The sequence below is a fragment of the Erinaceus europaeus genome, chromosome 9 (genome assembly GCF_950295315.1).
Source record: "Erinaceus europaeus chromosome 9, mEriEur2.1, whole genome shotgun sequence".
Lineage (NCBI taxonomy): Eukaryota > Metazoa > Chordata > Mammalia > Eulipotyphla > Erinaceidae > Erinaceus > Erinaceus europaeus.
This window is the reverse complement of record NC_080170.1, coordinates 89,589,439-89,610,558: the sequence shown is the minus strand read 5'-3', so window position 1 is coordinate 89,610,558 and position 21,120 is coordinate 89,589,439. Positions and strand designations below refer to the sequence as shown.

Genomic DNA, 21,120 nt, shown 5'->3' with positions numbered 1-21,120 from the left:
CCCCAAATGTCATATAAATAGTAGTGTAGAGTGGATAATAAGTAAACATGAATCATTAGGGAGGCTGAAAATGGAATAGGAAGTTATGAGCAAACCTACATTTCTCAAAGAGAAAAAAGATGAGACTCTTATCAGTAGAAAAACCAGACAATAGAAAATTATGATCCAGAATATGCTTAGGAGAAGACTTTAGAGAAAAAAAAAAAGGATGGAATATGGTCTTCCTATTAGAGTTCATAGGAGACTCCAAGCGCAGAAGGAGTAAAGGTGAGCAAAGCCAAGTATGAAGTGCTAGGCACTATTCCACTAAACTGCTAAAAGACTGTGAAAGAATGCCTGAGCCAGTTGGGTCTTCCCAATTTCCCTGTATCTTCAGACATTCAAAATAGTCACCACCTTTATGCAAATAAAGATACCGGGGCCACATGGTGAGACACTCAGTTGAGCGTACATGTTATCATGTGCAAGGACCCAGGTTCAAGTCCCTGGTCCCCACCAATAAGAGAAAAGATTTCTGAATGGTGAGGCAATGCAGCAGGTGCTTCTCTTCCTCTCTATCTTCCCCTCCCCCCTCAATTTTTCCCTGTCTGTATTCAACATAAATTAATTAACTAGCTAATTAAATTTTAAATGTAAATACCCTATAATCATGCAACACCTCTCTTGGGCAGATCCAAAAGATATAAAAACAGTAAATCAAAAAAATATGTAGGGGCCCAGTGATGGCACACCTCGCTGAGCGGACCTGATTCTATGCACAAGGACCCAAGTTCAACTCCCACCCCATGGGTCCCTACCTATAGGGGAGGAGATTCACAAGTGGTGGAACAGGACTGTAGATCTCTCTCTTTCTCTCTCCTTCTCTATCTCCCTCTTCCTTCTCAATATCTCTCTGTCTCAATCAAATAAATAAAATATAGAAAAAAAACAACTGTAAAAGCATTAAAAAAACCATACACTTAAAAAAAAAAAAAAGTCTTACCTATGTGGTAAGGCTCATACTCTACAGAGTGAGTCATCTCTCAGTTCCATTCAGCTTATACTACAAAACCACAGTAACTAAACCAATGTGGTATAATAAAAACAAATACTCAGACCAATGGAACAGGATAGAGAAACCCTGTCATAATCTTGCATATACTAACATCAAATGGATTGAAGGCCTGGATATTAGACCTGATAGTACAAAGTACAAAGAGGTAAACATCAGTGAGGGCTGGGGAGATAACATAATGGTTATGCAAAAAGGCTTTTATACCTGAGGACCAAGGTCCAAGGCTGAATCCCAAGCACCATGAAAAATCAAAGCTGAGCAGTGCTCCAGTAACAAAAAACAAATCAAAATAATAAACAAACACAAAAATCAGTGAAACACCTGGAAATATCAAAGTTGGGTTGGTAGACTCAACCCTTTGGACAAATGAAGCTCAAATCAGATTACATAAATGGGACTGCATCAAACTGAAAATTTTCTACACATCAAAAGAAAACCACAAAAATAAGCAGGCAACCCAGCAACTGGGAGAAGATACTGCATGTTACACATCTAACAAGGGACTGATACCAAACATCTGTAAAGAACTCATACAGCCCAATAACAACAAAACTAAACAACCTAGTAAGAAAGTGCACAGAAATCTGAATAAACATTTTTTCTAAAGAAGAGATACATAAATTCCACAGACATATGAAGAAGTGTTCCACTTCAATTATCATTAAAGAAATGTAAATTAAAAATCACAATAAGAAGCCGCCCGCCTCACACTTGTAAGAATGGCTCACATTAGTAAGGGACAAGTGTTGACAAGCATTGGAAACAAAGGAACTCTGGTACACTGTTGGAAGGAATACAAACTGGTGCATCACCTATAGAAAACAGTATGGAGGGAGTCCAGCGGTAGTGCAGCGGGTTAAGCGCATGTGGCACAAAGCGCAAGGACCAGCATAAGGATCTTGGTTCGAGCCTGGCTCCCCACCTGCAAGGGAGTCGCTTCACAGGCAGTGAAGCAGGTCTGCAGGTGTCTCTCTTTCTCTCCCGCTCTCTGTCTTCCCCTCTCCTCTCCATTTCTCTCTGCCCTAACAACAATGACATCAATAACAACAACGATAACTACAACAACAACAAAATAAGGGCAACAAAATGGAAAATAAATAAGTATATATAAATATATAAATAAATAAGTCTATATATATATATACATACATATATATGTATGGAGCATCCTGAAACAAATAAAAAATGGAAATGTCTTATCAATCAGCAATACCACCCCAAGGCATATACCCAAAGGACATGAAAACAGTAATTTGAAGGGACATATGCACACCAATGCTGCACTATTCACAATAACTAAGGAAGTAAAAGACTACAGGTTTCATTCATATGTGAACTATAAAAAATATAAATGAACCTGCAAAACAACAACAACAAAACTAAGTCTTAGACTCTCTGAAAATTATAATAGTTATTGGAGGGACCAGGAAAAGGAAGTAGGGGAAGAACTAGGGTCTCTTTGGTGTGAATTCACTAAAACTTTGATGGTGGGTGTGGCAAAATGGGGGTGGATGGTATGAAACTACCTCCCAAATTTTATAGTACTGTAAACCAATGTTGAATAATTCGAAAAAGAACTAAATAGGAAGCAACACACCAAAAAGACAATAAAAAATGATAAGTTGGCTTCAACAAAATTAAAATTTTTTTTCTGTAAAAGAATGAAAAGAAAATATTTATAAACAACACAACCTACTTAGGACTAGTATGTAGACTGTGTAAAGAATTCTCAAGACTCAACAGCACAAAAGCAAGTAGTTTTATTTGAACGTAGACAACAGATATGGTGATTTGTGACATTCTACCAAATATATTCACTCAGGTGACAAATAAGCAAATAAGAAGTTAGCCATGTTAAATAAAATACTTCAAAACACACTTTTTAAAATCAACTTCAGAGGGCTGTGTGGTGGGACCTCTGGTTTAGCGCACATGTTACAACACACAAGGACCCAGGTTTGAGCCCCTGGTCCTCACCTACAAGGAGAAAGCTCTGCAAGCATTCCAGGTGTCTCTCTGTCTCTCTTCCTTTCTATAACCTCACTGTCCTCTTGATTTCTGGCTGTTTCTATCCAATAAATAAATCAAGACAATTTAAATTTAAATTTTATTTTAAAAAATCAACTTTAGGTGGTTAGAGACATAAAGGTAGAAGCCACAATTAAAAGATGACAGGAGAATATCCTCTTGATGCTGGATTAGAAAATTATTTCTTTATCTGAAACTTTAACAATCATAAAAGTTCCACAAAGCTGGAACTCTCAAAGATCCAGTTGACCTGTATCCAGTTGACCTGTATTTTTATTTCTTTTATTTATTTACACAAATAATAGTACCAACAAATATGAAGATTTTTTAAAGTATTGGAAAAATTAAAATGAAAGAACTTATGTAACAGACTTACAGTTCCTCCCATTCTTTTTTTCGCTGCTGAATCTTTTGTTGGGCTTTTTCAGCTTTCACTATAAGTTTCCTCGTCTTTTCAATTTGGTTTTTCACCATAATTTCACTTAGGGTTTTAGGTCGAAATTTCTTCCCTTTTTCTATAAGGGATTCTTCTGTGGCACTGATACTAGCACCTGTATAAAAGAGTCAACATTTTTTTCCAGCCTTTTGCAATATCAAAATAACACTCTCAAATATTGTTTTCCGCATGTCACATTTTATAAATTCAGAGAATTTAATGAATCTACAAATGAAAATATTTACTGAACTACCATCATGAATTCAACTCCCTATACGAAGTACTTTAAAGAACTGACATAAAGATATCTAAGTTTCTATTTTTTTCTTTCACTGGCCATAATAAAAATTTGACATAAGACATATACTAAACAATTAGAGAACAAAATAAAGTGAGAGTGCAATTTGATCTAGATCCCCAGCAACTGACAGAATTCAGAGAGAAGCATGAATCGGTCACTCTAGCAAAAGTCTGAGTTCGGAACTAGCAAGCATGATTAGCAGGACAATCAGCTAAACAAGCAACTCTAATAGTATGAGACTGCATTAATTGAATATATCCAGAATAGAATTAAATACTGGAATACAGTTTCAAAATTTAACTAGAGGCAGAAAGTAATCACAAAATGTTTTTCAATGATGACATGAATTAACATTAATGTCACTACTGTACTATAGACACTAGCCTAGACCTGGTCAGGTTGTTGTACCCTTTACTTGTTCTAAATGATATTCTCCAAGATATTCCCAGAATCCTTGTCTTCCTTTTCATCTGCAATCACCCTGTTGGCACTTCCAAGAAGCAGGCTGCATTGAATAAGAGGTACTATGGCACATGTGGACTCGCAGGTTATTATTCCACTTGAAGCATATGCTTTTGGAAGTAAATTTTTGTTTATCAAAAGCATTTATTAGAAAACATTACATACTACATATCTTGTTTTGAATATTATTTCAGTAGACAGCGCTCCAGCCTCATGGTACAAACACGGGCTCAGCAACCACAGGGCAACACTGCGCTTCTGAAGCTGCGGCCTGTGCACAGAACATTCCAGCAACACTCACTGGGCCACTTAAAGGAAGGTAACAAAAATGTGGCAATTCTCAGGGGGTAAAAGTCACCAAAAAAAAAAAAAGGAATGTCTCAAAGCTCTAGTCCTCCTAGTGGGGATTGTATTGTTATATGGAAAACTGAACTGGGAAATGTTATACATGTACAAACTATTGTATTTACTATCAAACATAAAACATTAATTCCCCAATAAATAAATTTTTAAAAAAGAAAAAAATTCTAGTCCTTACTATAACCCCCAACACCGGTCAATGTGACAAGCAGGTTAAAGGGACCAAAGTTTCAAAGGTCATATTGAACCTTCATATATGAGACATCTGTAACCCATAAAATGGTTTTGATTGTGCCTGCACATATTTATAAATCAACATAATTTCTGAAAAAAAAAAAGAAAACGGAAAATGCGAGCGTACTTTTCAACACAAAGCATGTACTCTAATACAACCCTTTTAAGTATTGTGAAGTTTGAATTCCAATCCAGTAACATACTTCTTAAGCTATTTTCAGTGCAGTCTAACCAGCACCCCAACCAGAAATCACATATCGCACTGCTACCAAAGACATGAGACTTAGCTTAGGCACAGCAATTAGCTACAAACATTCCCAAGTATGAACTAATTGTAACTCCAAACAGAGCAAAAGTTCAGACAATTGTTTCTATAGTTTAAAACAGAAATAAATGAGGCAATAGTTATATTTAAAACACTGTCTTATTTTTATTAAAATATACTTCCATATTTCTCTCCCTATCATAATCTAACACAAACTTTATATATATATATATATATTTATTTATCAGTAGAATATCATATTACAAATGCACAGAAATGATGAAGATCAATAACTGCTTTAAAATATGCCTAACATTTTTTTAAAAGCAGTAGATAAAGTTTGTCATAGTAAAAGTGGAGAAGTAAATTCTACTAAAGTGGCAAATCTGGTTAAAGCCTATGTTGACAAATATAAATATTCATGGAAGGGAAGCCAAAAGAAAACTATGGAAAAGCCTATATCTACTGAAAAAAACATAGGCTGAGATGGGGAGCACTATACAGGACACTATCAAGATATCTGCAAAGTGCAATTTCAACAAGAAGCTCTAACTGAAAATCATACATGTATCTGTGATTGAAGCTTGGTTTTGATAAGATTATTATTTTTTAAATTTTTAAAAATATCTATTTATTTATTCCCTTTTGTAGCCCTTGTTGTTTTATTGTTGTAGTTATTATTGTTATTGTTGATGTCATCATTGTTGGATAGGACAGAGAGAAATGAGAGAGGAGGGGAAGCTTGTGAAGCTCCCCTGCAGGTGGGGAGCCGGGCCTCCAACTGGGATCATTACTCAGGTCCTTGAGCTTTGTGCCACCTGTGCTTAACCCGCTGCACTACCACCGGACTCCCAAGATTTTTTTTTTTTTAATGTAGGAGATGTTTTGTTCTAAATAAATATAGTACTGCATTGTAACTTCTATATCCTTTCCTCTCCCCTCAAAATAAAAACAAATTCAAGAAAATAAAAGGATAAGAAGAATTGGCATGTTGTTTTCGACGGGTTATGTTGTTTTCGCCGGGCTGGCTTCACGGGCGGGTAACAGACGACCAGGGACTCATGGTTGAGCTGTAGGCAGTATCTCTTTATTCATGCAGGACGCAGCACAATATAAGACGAGCTAAGCTTAAACTCAAGTACCCTAAACCTCACAATGCTGTCTTTATATATACTTGCCAAGTAGGGTGGAAACAGGATGTGACATAGAAAGGGTGGAGAGAAAAGTGACTGGTGAAAATCAGAGTGTGACAAGGAGGGGGCAGAGCAAGCGAGAATCCTATCACTGAACCACCAATGAATGCCCTGGAGTGCTTTATGTAAATGTAAAAGTGATTTATGTGAATAGACCAAAGCTTTGAATGGGATTAAATCTATCCCTATATAGGCATATGGTTAAGCAGAAGCCAGGGGGAGCTGGCATACTATCCAACACTGGCATTTTTACTATAACTCCACGATAGGATGGGATACTGGGAGTTGTACAGCTTTCTTATTTGAACAGTGGAGTGCATGAATTAGAAACTTCTAAGTGCACTGGTTTTAGAAGACATGTACAATACCTATATTCTGTCAAGCTAAAAATATACTCTATGAATTTTCCCTCTAATTATAGAAGTTAAATAATGTATTACTATGAAAAATATTTCTAAGAACAGAACCTACCCATTGTGGGCTCCTAATGTGTATTTTTGAAGCACACTACTGAATAAATTACTTAAATAAGAGATCAAATTTATCATTTGAGTAGAATTCAGTGTTCAACACTTTGGGGCTCGTTAAACCTATTGGTTCACCAAGTAAAGATTATGCTGCTTGTTTTTGTTTGTTTGTTTGTTTTTTGTCCTGTTAACACACCACCTGTGAGATGAAGCAGTTTGATTTGCTAGGCGTTAGAAGGTCAGTTTAGGAGAAATATATTGACTTTTATAGAAATTATGTTTCTAGTGTCTCCCATTGATTGGAGATAATCAGATATTTATCACAGCTATGGAGCTGCTGTTAAATGACACACCTTCCTTCTTTGCAGCTGTGTTGTTGCTCATCTAATTACTAGAGATTCCTTTCACATTGGAGAAATCTCCAGATACTTTACAATAAATAAATACTAATTTGCTGGCCATGTGGTGGTCATTTAACCATGTGGCAAAATTCTAGGCATTTAAAATCTATGTTTTGGAAAGGGAGAGGAATTAAATAATAAGAATTAGACTTTTAGAATGAAAGTTTTTTTTAGGACTAGAATATGTTAAATTTTATAAAAGGTAAATTTAAAATGCCATGGCATTACTATTTTAATTGGCACCTTGAAAGCAAAAAAAAAAAAAGGGGGTGGTGGAGGGGTATCTACATGGTGAATTGTCTTTCATCCCAGTCACCATTTTCAGTAGATAACTAAGTTACATCATCAGGATGCCGGCCAGACTTCCCTGGATTGAAGACCCCACCAATATGTCCTGGAGCTCAGTTTCCCCAGAGACCCACCCTACTAGGGAAAGAGAGAGGCAGACTGGGAGTATGGACCGACCAGTCAACGCCCATGTTCAGCGGGGAAGCAATTACAGAAGCCAGACCTTCCACCTTCTGCAACCCACAATGACCCTGGGTCCATGCTCCCAGAGGGATAGAGAATGGGAAAGCTATCAGGGGAGGGGTGGGATATGGAGATTGGGCGGTGGGAATTGTGTGGAGTTGTACCCCTCCTACCCTATGGTTTTGTTAATTAATCCTTTCTTAAATAAAATTTAAAAAATTAAAAAAAAAAAGATAACTAAGTTACTGGAAAACTATTCATGTAAGATGTTAATGATTCAAGAAATAGATATATGCTTTTGTGTTAACTAGTGAGAGCAATACTCTAGGTTTATGCTTTTCTGAAGAAAAGATTGTCTGTTCCCAAGTCTTATTGCGTAATACTTTACTGGTGCTAGCTTTGATAGGCAGAAATAGCTTGAAGTGTTGACTCCAATAATGATTCTGCTAGTTTGTAATCTTCACTAGATTATGAGTGTAATTCCCCCAAAAAAATGGAAATAATTTTTATCTTATTTTGGAAAGATCTTTAAAATATGTTCAACCCCTACACTCTGAAACCTAGGACAGGCTTTCTCTAGTAGCCTGAACCAAAGTGAAAAACTGGCACATGGAATTTACAATTGAAACATGAATTTTCATTGCCAGCCATAGCTCACCCCCCAACACACACACACACACACACACACACACCTCTTATTTCAAAGGTTTAAAGGAAGACAAGAACTTGAATAAAAAGGGGGGCATGGTGGCACATCATAAAAAGGGGGGCATGGTGGCACATCATAAAAAGGGGGGCATGGTGGCACATCCAGTAAAGCACACAAACACACATGCCATGCATACACAAGAACCTGGGTTTAAGACCCCAATTACCACTTGCAGGGTGGAAGCTTCACTGATAATGAAAAAGTACTGCAGCTTCTTTCTCCTTCTCTATTTCCCCATTCTCTATCAATTTCTCTCTGTATCAGGAAGAAAGAAAAAAAGAGATAGAAAGAAAGAAACAAAGAAAGAGAGAAGGAAAGAAAGAGAAATGAAGGAAGAAGGGAAGAGAGAAAGGAAGGAAGGAAAGAAGGAAGGATGAAAGAAAAAGAGGAAAGAAAAGAAAAAGAGAGAAACAAAATGGCTTCTGGAAGGGGTAGAGTCTTCATGCAGGCATCAGACCCCAGAAATAACTGGTGTGGCAATTAAAATAAAATTCTATCCACAAAAGACTTTCAGTTTTGAAATCTTTATAAATAAGGATTTTTAAAATTTTCTATTTTTTTACACTACCTGATTCTTTCTGGCTATCCCTTCTTCCAGTTCCATCTTTATCAAACCTTTCTAATTTGCTGGGTCTTCTCTCTGTTTGACTTGGCCGTTTGAATTTGGAGTACTTGGAAGGCTTCACAAGCCTATAGGAGGCTATCTTGTGGTCACTTTGTATGGCATGAACTATAATAATATCATTTTCCAGCGAATCACGAAATCTGAAAACATAAGACAAGAATTTTCAGTTGCAGTTGTTTTTAATTACTGAATTACACAATTTAAATCATTCTGCATAATTATTAAGAAATAAAATAAAATAAGACAACCATTCACTATGCTTATAAATAATGCCATTATGTTGTGCTTAGTCCACATTTAGCTGTGGATAAACCAATAAGGAAATAAGAGCTGGAAATGATGTGGTGAAAGAATGAATTAAAATTCCTTTCCAGGGAGTCAGGCAATAGCACAGCGGGTTAAGCGCACATGGCGTGAAATGCAAGGACCAGAGTAAGGATGCCGGTTGGAGCCCCTGGCTCCCCACCTGCAGGGGAGTCGCTTCACAAGTGGTGAAGCAGGTCTGCAGGTGTCTATCTTTCTCTCCCCCTGTCTGTCTCCCCCTCCTCTCTCCATTTCTCTCTGTCCTATCTAACAACAACAATAATTACAACAACAATAAAAAACAAGGGCAAAAAGGGGAAAAATAAATAAATAAATAAATATAATTTTTAAAAATTCCTTTCCAATGAAAACAAAAACAATTCACTATGTGAATTGAATTAAAATGTGTGTGAGGAATTAAAATGTTTCAGAATATAGTTTAATAGTAGATATTAATAGATCATATCAAACTCGAAAATGTAATCAGCCTTCCTATTACATGTAACATATATAACTAACTCCTTAGTACATATTAAAACATACATGTGATTAATGTATACATTTTGCAACTGCATAAAAAATATTAACAGGGAGAATAGGTAGTTAGTTCAGTTTGTTAAAGTACAGAACTTCTATGTCTGAGGCCCCAGAAGCTACAGCAGGTTCAATTTATGCCAGAACCAATTTATGCCAGAACTCAGCAGTGCTCAGTTCCTCTTTTCATGTGTGCTTTCATTCTGTGTCTTTCTCCCTCTCTCTCATAATAAATAAATATTTACATAGGTAGTATATATATATCTATCATATCATCTTTGCCTATATAAAACATATTAAGCTATTAAGCTTTGGAAATCATAAAGGAAAAACTGGCAGTGTCTAATAAAACTAAATATGCATATAACTTATGACCCTACAATTCCATTTCAGGTTATATGACAAATAGAAATAAATGTCTATGCTGACCCCAAAACCTGCATAGTAATAATCATAACAGTATTGTTCACAATAGCAAACAAAAATTCCAAAATCTATGACCTGTTAAATAGATAAATATAAACCATTCAGTAGAACATTATAAAACAATAAAACATAAACTACCGCTACATGCAACAACGTAGGTAATTTTTGGCATGATACCAAGTAACGTCAGTCAGACCCAAAAAATTCATAACACAGGATTACATGAAGTTCACAGACAATACTAACCTATGGTGACACACTCATTTGTGGAGAGTAGACACTTAGTGAAAAGAGACCACAAAGAAACTTTCTGAAGTGGTACAAATATTCTTACTCTTCCCCCGTTTTTTAAAATTTGTCATTAATAGTATGTTACAAGATCATAAGATTACAGTATAAAGTTCCACACCCTTCCACCTCCCAAAGATAACCACCATAGTTCTCACAAGTCTTAGAAACAGCCTGCTGGCTTCTGTTTTTTTTCCATGTTCATGTGTATTATTTCTCTAGATTCCACATATGATAGTTGTCTTTCACCTCTTTACTTATTTTATTAAGCATAATCACCTCCAGTTGCATCCGGTGTGTCCCAAGAAACACATCATCATCATTTTTAATGACAGAATAGTATTTCAAGGAATATATATCTGATAACTTCTTAAGCCAGTCATCTACTGATAGGTATTTAGGCTGCTTCCACTCTTTGGCTATTGTGAATAATGCAGCTATGAACTGGGGATGCATACATCCCTTCAAATATTCTTCCTCTTGATAGTGGCTATATATAATTAAACATCTATATGTAAAAGCGAATTAAAGTTCTTACATTTTGTAATGAGGTTTCCTACTGAACTTGAATTCCATTAGCTCTTTGAAAAAACAGCACAAAATATAGGTTATATATGTATACTGTAGAACTGGGGGGAAAGTAGATATTAATTACACTGCTGTGTATCTTTTTGGAATTTCTCAGTACATGTTTTATTTTTATTAAAACTTATTCACCCCCAAAAAAGAAATAAAATATAATAATATTTTGTTAAAACCAGAAAGAAAGTATGTATTACAAATTTAGTTTGTAAGAAATCTAATTTTAAACAAATGTCTCAAATTTAAACTAGAGAGGAATAACATGAACACTCCAGAAAAAAATAAACAAACCAAGTAGTAGTGCATAAGGATTTTTAACATTTCAAGACTTAGTAGCTAATTCTTAGATGATCATTTTGATTAAGTCACTGAAAACTGCTTTAAGCAAAGATTTTTTTTCTCAAATGTCTTAGCTTGAAGGAAACATGAATCTTACCTCTTCTTTATCTTCATTAGGCCAACGTGATGTTTCTCTTTTTCCCAACTTAATTCTTTTTCCACTTGTTGGATCTTACGAGCTGTTTTTCTGTTAATTTCAGCGCGAATTTTGGAATCTAGATCAAAATCCTAGAAATATGTTTGTGAACACGGATATTTCCATTAATGTACATTATTCATCCTATTTCACATATAAAGTTCTAAAATTGTATCCTAAGTTTCATGCTGTATCATCACTCTCTCCCAAATACCAAATAAGGTCTCTCCATGTAAGCGCTTTAATCTTCATAGTGGCTGTATTCATACATCAGTACAGGTGTGTCAAGCTGCTTAATTAAGATCTGTTATGTTTTACTATATTCAAATTGCTTCAAAAAGGTAAAATAATGCAATTTCCTCAGGGATGTCAAATTTGTAGAAAGTTATTTCTTTTACTTCCAAAAAGTACGGCAAAAGGTTTTTCAGAAATAACAATAATGTAAATAAATTTATACATCAAAAGTTTTTCCCATCGTGGAAATAATAATAGCTACCCCTGCAACAACTATCTTCTAAATAACACTTCCTTTATAAAAGTTAATAATAATAATAAATAAATAAAAATAAAAGTTAATAATAATAAAATCCAATAGAATATTTAGAGAACACACAAAGTTAAAAAATATTTCTACGGGGCTGGGTGGTGGCACACATGTTACAATGCACAAGGACCTGGGTTCAAGTCCCCAGTCCCCACCTGCAGGGGGAAAGCTTCATGAGTGCTGAAGCAGGGCTGCAGGTGTCTCTCTCCCTATCATGCCCTTCCCTCTCAATATCTGGCTGTCTCTATCCAATAAATGAGGATAATATAAAATTTTTCTAAAAATATTTATTTTATTTATTCCCTTTTGTTGCCTTTGCTGTTTTTTTATTGTTGTAGTTATTATTGTTGTTGTTGTTGGATAGGACAGAGAGAAATGGAGAGAGGAGGGGAAGACAGAGAGGGGGAGAGAAAGACAGACACCTGCAGACCTGCTTCACCACTTGTGAAGTGACTCCCCTGCAGGTGGAGCCAGGGCTTGAACCGGGATTCTTATGCCGGTCCTTGAGCTTTGCGCCACCTGCGCTTAACCCGCTGCGCTACAGCCCGACTCCCAAAAATTTAAATATATTTCTACCACCCCCACCCCAAAGTAACTCCTGTTAGAAAGACAGCTGTGTACAGAGTAGTTTTTGCTGTAGATCAATAGCTGAATATCACCTCCCATGGGACCCCATCAAGGAAAGACCACAAAGTCTGGTGTTCGTTGCCATCACTAAGTCATGGTTGATGTCCTTCACCAAGAGACTATTTTCCCTACAAGGATACTTGGGCGTGTTGTATTTTTTATTTTTATTTTTATTTTTTTGCCTCCAGGGTTACTGCTGGGGCTTGATGCCTGCACCATGAATCCACTGCTCCTGGAGGCTATTTTTTTCCCTTTTTGTTGCCCTGGTTGTTTTTATCATCATTGTAGTTCTTATTATTGTTTTTATTGCTGTTGTTGTTGTTGGAGAGGACAGAGAGAAATGGAGAGAGGAGGGGAAGACAGAGAGGGGGAGAGACAGACACCTGCAGACCTGCTTCACCGCCTGTGAAGATGGGGAGCCGGGGGCTTGAACCGGGATCCCAAGGCCGGTCCTTGCGCTTTGCATCCCGTGTGCTTAACCCACTGCGCTACCACCCGACTCCCGTGTGTTGTATTTCTAACTTTCATTTCTGGAAAACCATCAGACCTTCATTTATACTAAACTGGAAACATTCTTTGAAGAAAAGGTTGTGTTTTAAGTAATGACATTTCTATGACTCAGCAAGTATCAATCTTTTCCTTTGCCAAATTGCATAATTATCTTTCAGCTATTACCTGCTGATCTTTTAACTAATGTAATGAGTCAATCATCATGATTTCATCAAAGCATTTTTCATATGAATTTGGCTGACTGCTTCTGGAATTATAGTAACTGGTCAAAGCACAGACATAGTCAGGATGATAAATTCTGGGTTTTTATTTAATTAAATCCTTAGACTATAATTTCATTAAGAAGAAGTATAAAATGAAAAAGAAAAAGAAAAAGAAAAAAGGGGATGACCAGCAAGTAGGTAGGGTTTTCCAAGAAGTCAAAATGGAGAGGGAAAAAAAAATCCACCAAATTACTTTAGTCATCTGTCAGTTTGTCCTCATAGCTACAACTATAATATGCTGTCTTCTAGAAATTGTGTAGACCAGCCACATACCATTTTTTTCCAACGTATCTAGTGAATTATAGAAAAGGAATCATAGAAAGTAAATTCCATTCAAGCAGATAGCTTAACTAGGTTTGATAAAGATTGACAACCAGGATCAAACCTATATTTATGTCTTGCTAACACTTCCCCCCTCAAAAATATGTAAGGCTGCTAAATGCAAATATAAACATACTAGGTAAAGAAGCTCATCATAAAACACACACATACAAACAACTGTTTATTTATTGGATAGAGACAGAGAAGGAGAGAGAGAGAAAGAGAGACACCTACAGCATTGCCTCACCATTCATGAAGCCTCCCCCTTTGAGGGGTGAACCTAGGTCTTTGCACACGGTAACATGTGTGCTCAACCAGATCTGCCACCACCTTGTCCCAAAGATGCTCATCTTTACCTAATACAAAGCAAGCGGTGCTGTCAGATTATAGAGTATCTTACCACTGCTCACACACTGAATGGCCCAATGAAAGGAATTTAAAGATTATTTAAAGCATTCCTACCTGTTAACAAAATTGTAATCTTGGTGCAGAAACAATATATGTTAAAATTATAATCAAATTTGTTTTAGACTTACTGTTCGTTTGAACTGCATATGCTTTGGTAATTCTTCATTCAGTGCTAGTAGTTTTTTCAATTCATTCCTCAAAGTTTTTATTTTTTCTCTCTTCCCAGCCTTTATTTCTTCCATTTCTTTCATTAACTTGTCATTTTCTCTTTTCCTTCTAGCATTCTCAATACTGAATAGAAATTTAAATGGATAATAGGTTAGAATACAAAAATAGTCTAAAATAAAACAAACACAAGATAATTTAGAAATTCATTTAGCTTGGTCAATAAATGACAGTATAAGCCAATGATAAAAAGTTGATTTGCTTAGAGACTGGCTCACTTAATAATAACGCTTTTGGTCAATATCACATCACCTCATCATCTGGGGCCTTAGTCAAGGAATCCTTGGATTCCCACACAAATATGATGGGCCTAGACCTCTAATGAATCCCTCTCTCCACCACCACTTCTCACTTCCATCAGGAACATTATCATAAGTCCTATTTCTAGGAATTTTCCCTCACAGTACAGCAGTGATGGTAGGGATTTCCCCAGTCTCCAAAGAAAGGCTAGAGTATCTTGCCCTGATACTTAAGGAAAACTGGTTCAGAATTGAGTTCAGCCTACAATGTTTCCAGTTGTGACCATGAGCTGTGAGCTCTAACCAACAGAGACTCAGAGGCTACACAGGATCCTGTGTTAAATATAAATATATAAATATAAATAGACCCTGGGTCTGATGGATGGAGAAAAACTGTCAATTTTATTCACAGAAGTTTTTCAAGAATGGGAGCTACTCTGCCATAGACCTTTTCCTCTACTCTAATACCATTTTCTCAGACAATATATTCTTTTTAAATTTTTTAAATTATCTTTATTTACTGGATAAAGACAGCCAGAAATCAAGTGATAGAGAGGGAGAGAGACAGAGAGACACCTGCAGCACTACGTCACCACTCGCAAAGCTTTCCTCCTGCAAGTGGGGACCGAGGGTTTGAACACGGGTCCTTGCACATCGTAACATGTGCGCTCAACCACGTGCACCACCATCTGGCCCCCTCAGACAATAGTTTTATCCAACTTCATGTTAGCTATCAAACTTAAGCAAAAGCACCATAGTCGTGGGCTCCTAGAAACATGCCAAAAAACGGACTCCCTACCTTTCTTCCACCCTAAAGTCCCTACTCTCATCTGCTCTGTTGCTACTTTTTGGTTTCTGTTTATTAACCATTTTGTCTCACTTTATATCCTGCACCTTCCAGACATCAAGTTGCAGGCACTATCATGATTCCATTCTGGCTTTTCTGGGCAGATGACCTCACTGATATATCTTGGAACCTTGCCTCTCCAGAGCTCTACCCCAATAGTAAAAATAGAAGTAAACTGGGGGTATGGATCTACCTGCCAATGCCCAACTCCAGTGGAGAAGCAATTACAGAAGCCAGAACTCCTACTTTCTGCACCCCGAAAAACTATCTTGATCCATACTCCCAGTGGGAGAGAAGTGACAGGAGGAAGAGGATAAGAGGACCCTGAACTCTAGGTCCATCAGGACCCAGAGAGAGAGGAGGAAAAAGGGAAGGACATTTGGATGTAGTAATAGGGTTATGTGTGTGTGGCTTGGAGGGGAAGCAAAGATGGGTCCTGGAAGAAAAAAAGGTGCAATTATGTACAAATTTAGACAGATAGTTGAAGAGATGATAGTCCATGTCTGCAACCTAAAGAGAACTGCTGTGTGGCTTGCAATGGAGGGATTGGGGATTCAGAAGTCTGGTGGTGGGAACAGTGTAGAATTATACCCCTGTTGATATGTAATTTTGTAAATCAATATTAAATCACTAACAACTTTTTTTAATGTGGCTTGCTTTTCAAAAGTTAAGACTTATTATTTATCAAAAAATCCCATACCTATAGGCGTTAGGATCAACTATATCTTCTGGAATTGGCTCTGTTTCTATTCCAAACTGTAGAAAAAGGAATATTATTCCATATTTATCTTAAAATAAAAAAAAATAAATTGAGTTTCTTTCCCTTACCTACTTAAATAATTATAGGCCTAGAAAATATTTTCATAAAAACTAAGCTTAGAAAAATTTGCATTTCAAAATTTATTTGTTAGTACTCTATTTAAAGAGGCAAACCCCAGCTCTACTTATTTAAATTTAAGTACTTTATCTTATCAGGAAACACACAGTGGGTAATATACAGAATAATAATGCCTTCTTTGAGAAGAAATGATGAAATTAGAAATACAAATATTTTTTAAGAAATGAAAACAAGGATGGGGAAAATAACATAATGGTTATGCAAAAATTTTTACTCTCATGTCTGAGACTCCAAGGTCCCAGATTCAGTCCCCCGCACCGCCATACATCAGAAATGAGCAGAAGTCAGGCGGTAGTGCAGCGGGATAAGTGCACATGGCGCAAAATGCAAGGACTGGTGTAAGGATCTCAGTTCAAGCCCCTAGCCCCCGACTTGCAAGGGAGTAGCTTCACAGGTGGTGAAGCAGGTCTGCAAGTATCTTTCTCTCCTCTTCTCTGTCTTCCCTTCTCTCCCTGTCCTATCTAACAATGATGACATCAATAACAACAACAATAATAACTATAGGAACAATAAAAAACTTAGATAACCTGGGACCGCAACAAGACAGGACTAGAACAACTTTAGGAGCCTACCAAATCACCGGTGAGTGAAAACACGTGTGGTTCGTGGACAAAGATGAGCCTAGGGAGATTAAGTGGCTAGTAACAGTCCGGCAGTTTACCAGTTGAGACACCACCTCCAGTCTGTTTCACCAACAAAAAGATGGCTGAAGGAAGGAGAGGACTCCCCTAAGACTCACCAAATGGAACTGTGAGTCTCCATTCCTACTGCCCACAGAATCTGACACCAGGGGATAGAAAACTACGCAGGAAACTCAGGAGAAGATCTACACCTTGGTGGCCTAGCAGTGGGGCTGTGAGAGTCTCACTGAATAACCACTGGATTATCTCTGCCCCACCCTGTTTAATCTCTTGGTCAGGAGACAGTGATTAAGCTAAGAAGCATACTTGCAGTTTAAAAGCCATCAGGCTCCCATAGCCTACAGGGAAGAAAAAGAACAAAAGCAAAAGAGCCTTTTAAGCCACTGAGCTCCAACTCAGGGATTAGAATAATATTGAAACAACTGTCAGTTTCCACAGAGGTGAAACCTTTAATTACCTTACTTAGACACAAGTTAATCCAGGCAAAAGTGATCAGTAATTTGAAAAATACTGAGAGATGGACCTCACAACATACTATATAAAATAGTTAAGCCAACAAGAAGAAATATTAGAGAAATGAACCAGGACAAGAGTCCAGCTAAAAGCCCCCCCAAAGGTTGTAGTACAAAATAAGGAGGTCAACATCCAAACACTAGTTAAGGAAATAATCACAGGAGTGAGTGAAGAGTTTGAAAGAACTGTCATCAGAAATACAGAAACAACAAATGAAACCCTGGAAGAAAACACTATCTCAAGGTTATTAGAGAGATGAAAGCTGAAATAGCTGACCTAAGAATACAACTAGCTGAACAAGCTAACACAATATCAGAACAGGGTAACAACATAGATGAACTCCAGAAAAGAGTAGAGTGGAGAGAGAATAATATATATGAGGTTGAAGATAGAATTAGTAAGATCGAGGGTGAATTAGAGACAACTAAAAAAGAAGTAAGAGATCTCAAAAAGAGATTAAGAGATACTGAAAACAATAACAGAGACATAGGGGATGACATCAAAATAAATAACATACAGATTATCGGCTTACCAGAGCAAGAAAGAGAGAGAGGGGAAGAAACATTCTTCAGGACATAATAGCTGAGAACTTCTCTACTCTAAACAACATCAAAGACATAAATGTTCAAGAAACCCAGAGGGTCCCAAGAAAAATTAACACAGACTTAAAGACACTAAAACACATCATATTAGAAGGGGAAGGAATAAGGATAAAGAAAGAATACTGAAGGCTGCAAGAGAAAAACAAAGAGTCACCTACAGAAGAAAACCCGTAAGATTAGCAGCAGACTTCTCCATACAAACACTACAGGCCAGAAGACAATGGCAAGATATCTTTTGAGTGCTCAATCAGAAAGGCTTTCAACCAAGACTACTGTATCCTGCTAGACTATCATTCAGACTAGATGGAGGCATCAAAACCTTCTCAGACAAGCAACAGTTGAAAGAATCAACTATCAAAAAGTCTGCCCTGAAAGAAATTCTGAAAGGTCTTCTATAAACAGTCAGACCACCATAAATATGTCATCTATCAGATCACTCTAAAAATCTACAAGAATGGCATTAAAATATCTTCAGTCTTTGAGATCAATAAATGTCAATAGCCTGAATTCACATTAAAAGGCACAGAGTAGGAAGATGGATCAGAAAACACAACCCAACAATATGCTCTCTACAGGAAACCCACCTAACTCAATAAGACAAACACAGCCTCAAAGTGAAAGGATGAAAAACTATCCTACAATCCAATGGCCCACAAAAAAGGCAAGAACAGCTGTTCTCTTATCTGACATGATAGACTTTAAAATAAATAAAATTTAAAAAGATAGGGATGGACTCTATTTAATGCTCAGAGGGTCAGTCAATCAGGACTTAACAAATATTAATATATATGCACCCAATGAGAAGCCATCTAAATACATTAAACATCTACTGAAAGAGCTATAACAATATAATAACAACAACACAGTAAGAGTTGGGGACTTCAACACCCAACTCTCTCAACTTGACAGATCATCCAGGCAGAAAATCAATAAAGAAATGAGAGAGCTAAATGAGGAGATAGATAAACTAGAACTACTGGACATTTCCATAGTCATTCATCCCAAGAAACTGGAATACACATTTGACTCAAGTCCACATGGGTCATTCTCAAGGACAGACCGTTAGTCCACAAAGACAGCATCAAAAAATTCCAGAGCATTGAAATCATCCCAAGCATCTTCTCAGACCACAGTGGAATTAAACTAAGATTTAGCAATCAACAAAATATTAGGAATAGTACCAAAATGTGGAAGCTCAACAGTACACTACTTAACAACAACTGGGTTGTTGTTAAGGTAATCAGATCATAAATGAAAGAGGGTATATCACAACAGACACCACAGAAATTCAACATACCATGTGAGACTTCTATGAACAACTTCTATGTCACCAGGCTAGAGAACCTGGAAGAAATGGACAATTTCCTAGATACCTATGAACTTCCAAAACTAAGTAGAGAGGAACTAGATAACATGACCAGGCCCATCACAGATAATGAAATTGAAACAGTTATCAAAAAACTTCGCAAGAATAAAAGTCCTGGACCAGATGGTTTTACCTATGAATTCTACAAAACCTTCAAGAAAGAGTAAACACCTCTACTTTTTTTTATAATTCTTTTTTAAAATTTCTTTGTTATGAAATTAATGTTTTACATTCAACAGTAAATACAATAGTTTGTACATGCATAACATTTCCCAGTTTTCCATATAACAATACAACCCCCACTAGGTCCTCTGTCATCCTTCTTGGACCTGTATTCTCCCCACCCCTCCACCTCAGAGTCTTTTACTTTCGTGCAGTATGCCAATTCCAGTTCAGGTTCTACTTGTGTTTTCTAATCTTGTTTTGCAACTTCTGTCTGAGAGTGAGATCATCTGATATTCATTCTTCTGTTTCTGACTTATTTCACTTAACATGAATTTCTCAAGGTCCATCCATTGGCTGAAAATGGTGAAGTCAGCATTTTTTATAGCTGAGTAGTATTCCATTGTGTGTATATATATATATATATATATACATATATATATACCACAATTTGCAAATACCTCTACTTTTAAAAGTCTTCCAGAAGATTGAAGACACTGGAATAGTCCCTTCCAGCTTCTATGAAGCCAACATCACTTGGATACCAAAAGCAGACAGGGACATAACCAAAAAAGATAACTACAGAACAATATCTCTGATGAACAGAGATGCTAAATTATTACACAAAATTCTAGCCAACTGTATACAGCAGTATATTGAAAAGATTGTTCATCATGACCAAGTGGGGTTTATCCCAGGGACGTAATTTTGGTTTAATATACATAAATCAATTAATGTGATCCACCACATCAACAAAAGCAAGACCAAAAACCACATGGTCATATCAATAGATGCAGAGAAAGCCTTTGACAAAATCCAACATCCCTTTATGATCAAAACACTACAAAAAAATGGGCATAGATGGGAAATTCCTCAAAATAGTGGATCTATATATGGCAAACCTACAGCCAACATCATACTCAGTGGTCAAAAACTGGAAGCATTTCCCCTCAGATCAGGTACTAGACAGGGATGCTCACTATCACCATTACTATTAAACATAGTGTTGGAAGTTCTTGTCATAGCAATCAGGCAGGAGCAAGGAATTAAAGGAATACAGATTGGAACAGAAGAAGTCAAGCTCTCCCTATTCGCAGATGGCATGATATTATACATAGAAAAACCTAAGGAATCCAGCAAGAAGCTTTTGGAAATCATCAGGCAATACAGTAAGCTGTCAGGCTACAAAATTAATGTTCCAAAGTCAGTGGCATTCCTCTATGCAAACACTAAGTTAGAAGAAGTTGAAATCCAGAAATCAATTCCTTTTACTATAGCAACAAAAACAATGAAATATCTAGGAATAAACCTAACCAAAGAAGTGAAAGACTTATATACTG

The 21,120-nt window shown here is 36.7% G+C and overlaps 1 protein-coding gene across 1 annotated transcript in view; it reads right to left on the bottom strand.

Annotated features, from left to right (window-relative positions):
- The window catches only part of CFAP44 (cilia and flagella associated protein 44), a 147,311-nt gene that overhangs the window by 59,564 nt on the left and 66,627 nt on the right, over window positions 1-21,120 (bottom strand). The window contains exons 20-24 of the mRNA XM_007516341.3: window positions 16,299-16,354; window positions 14,416-14,578; window positions 11,576-11,706; window positions 8,950-9,146; window positions 3,459-3,633 (exon numbers count right to left, since the gene is read on the bottom strand). Coding sequence (XP_007516403.1) covers window positions 3,459-3,633; window positions 8,950-9,146; window positions 11,576-11,706; window positions 14,416-14,578; window positions 16,299-16,354 — 722 coding nt within the window. The remainder of the gene's footprint in view (window positions 1-3,458; window positions 3,634-8,949; window positions 9,147-11,575; window positions 11,707-14,415; window positions 14,579-16,298; window positions 16,355-21,120) is intronic.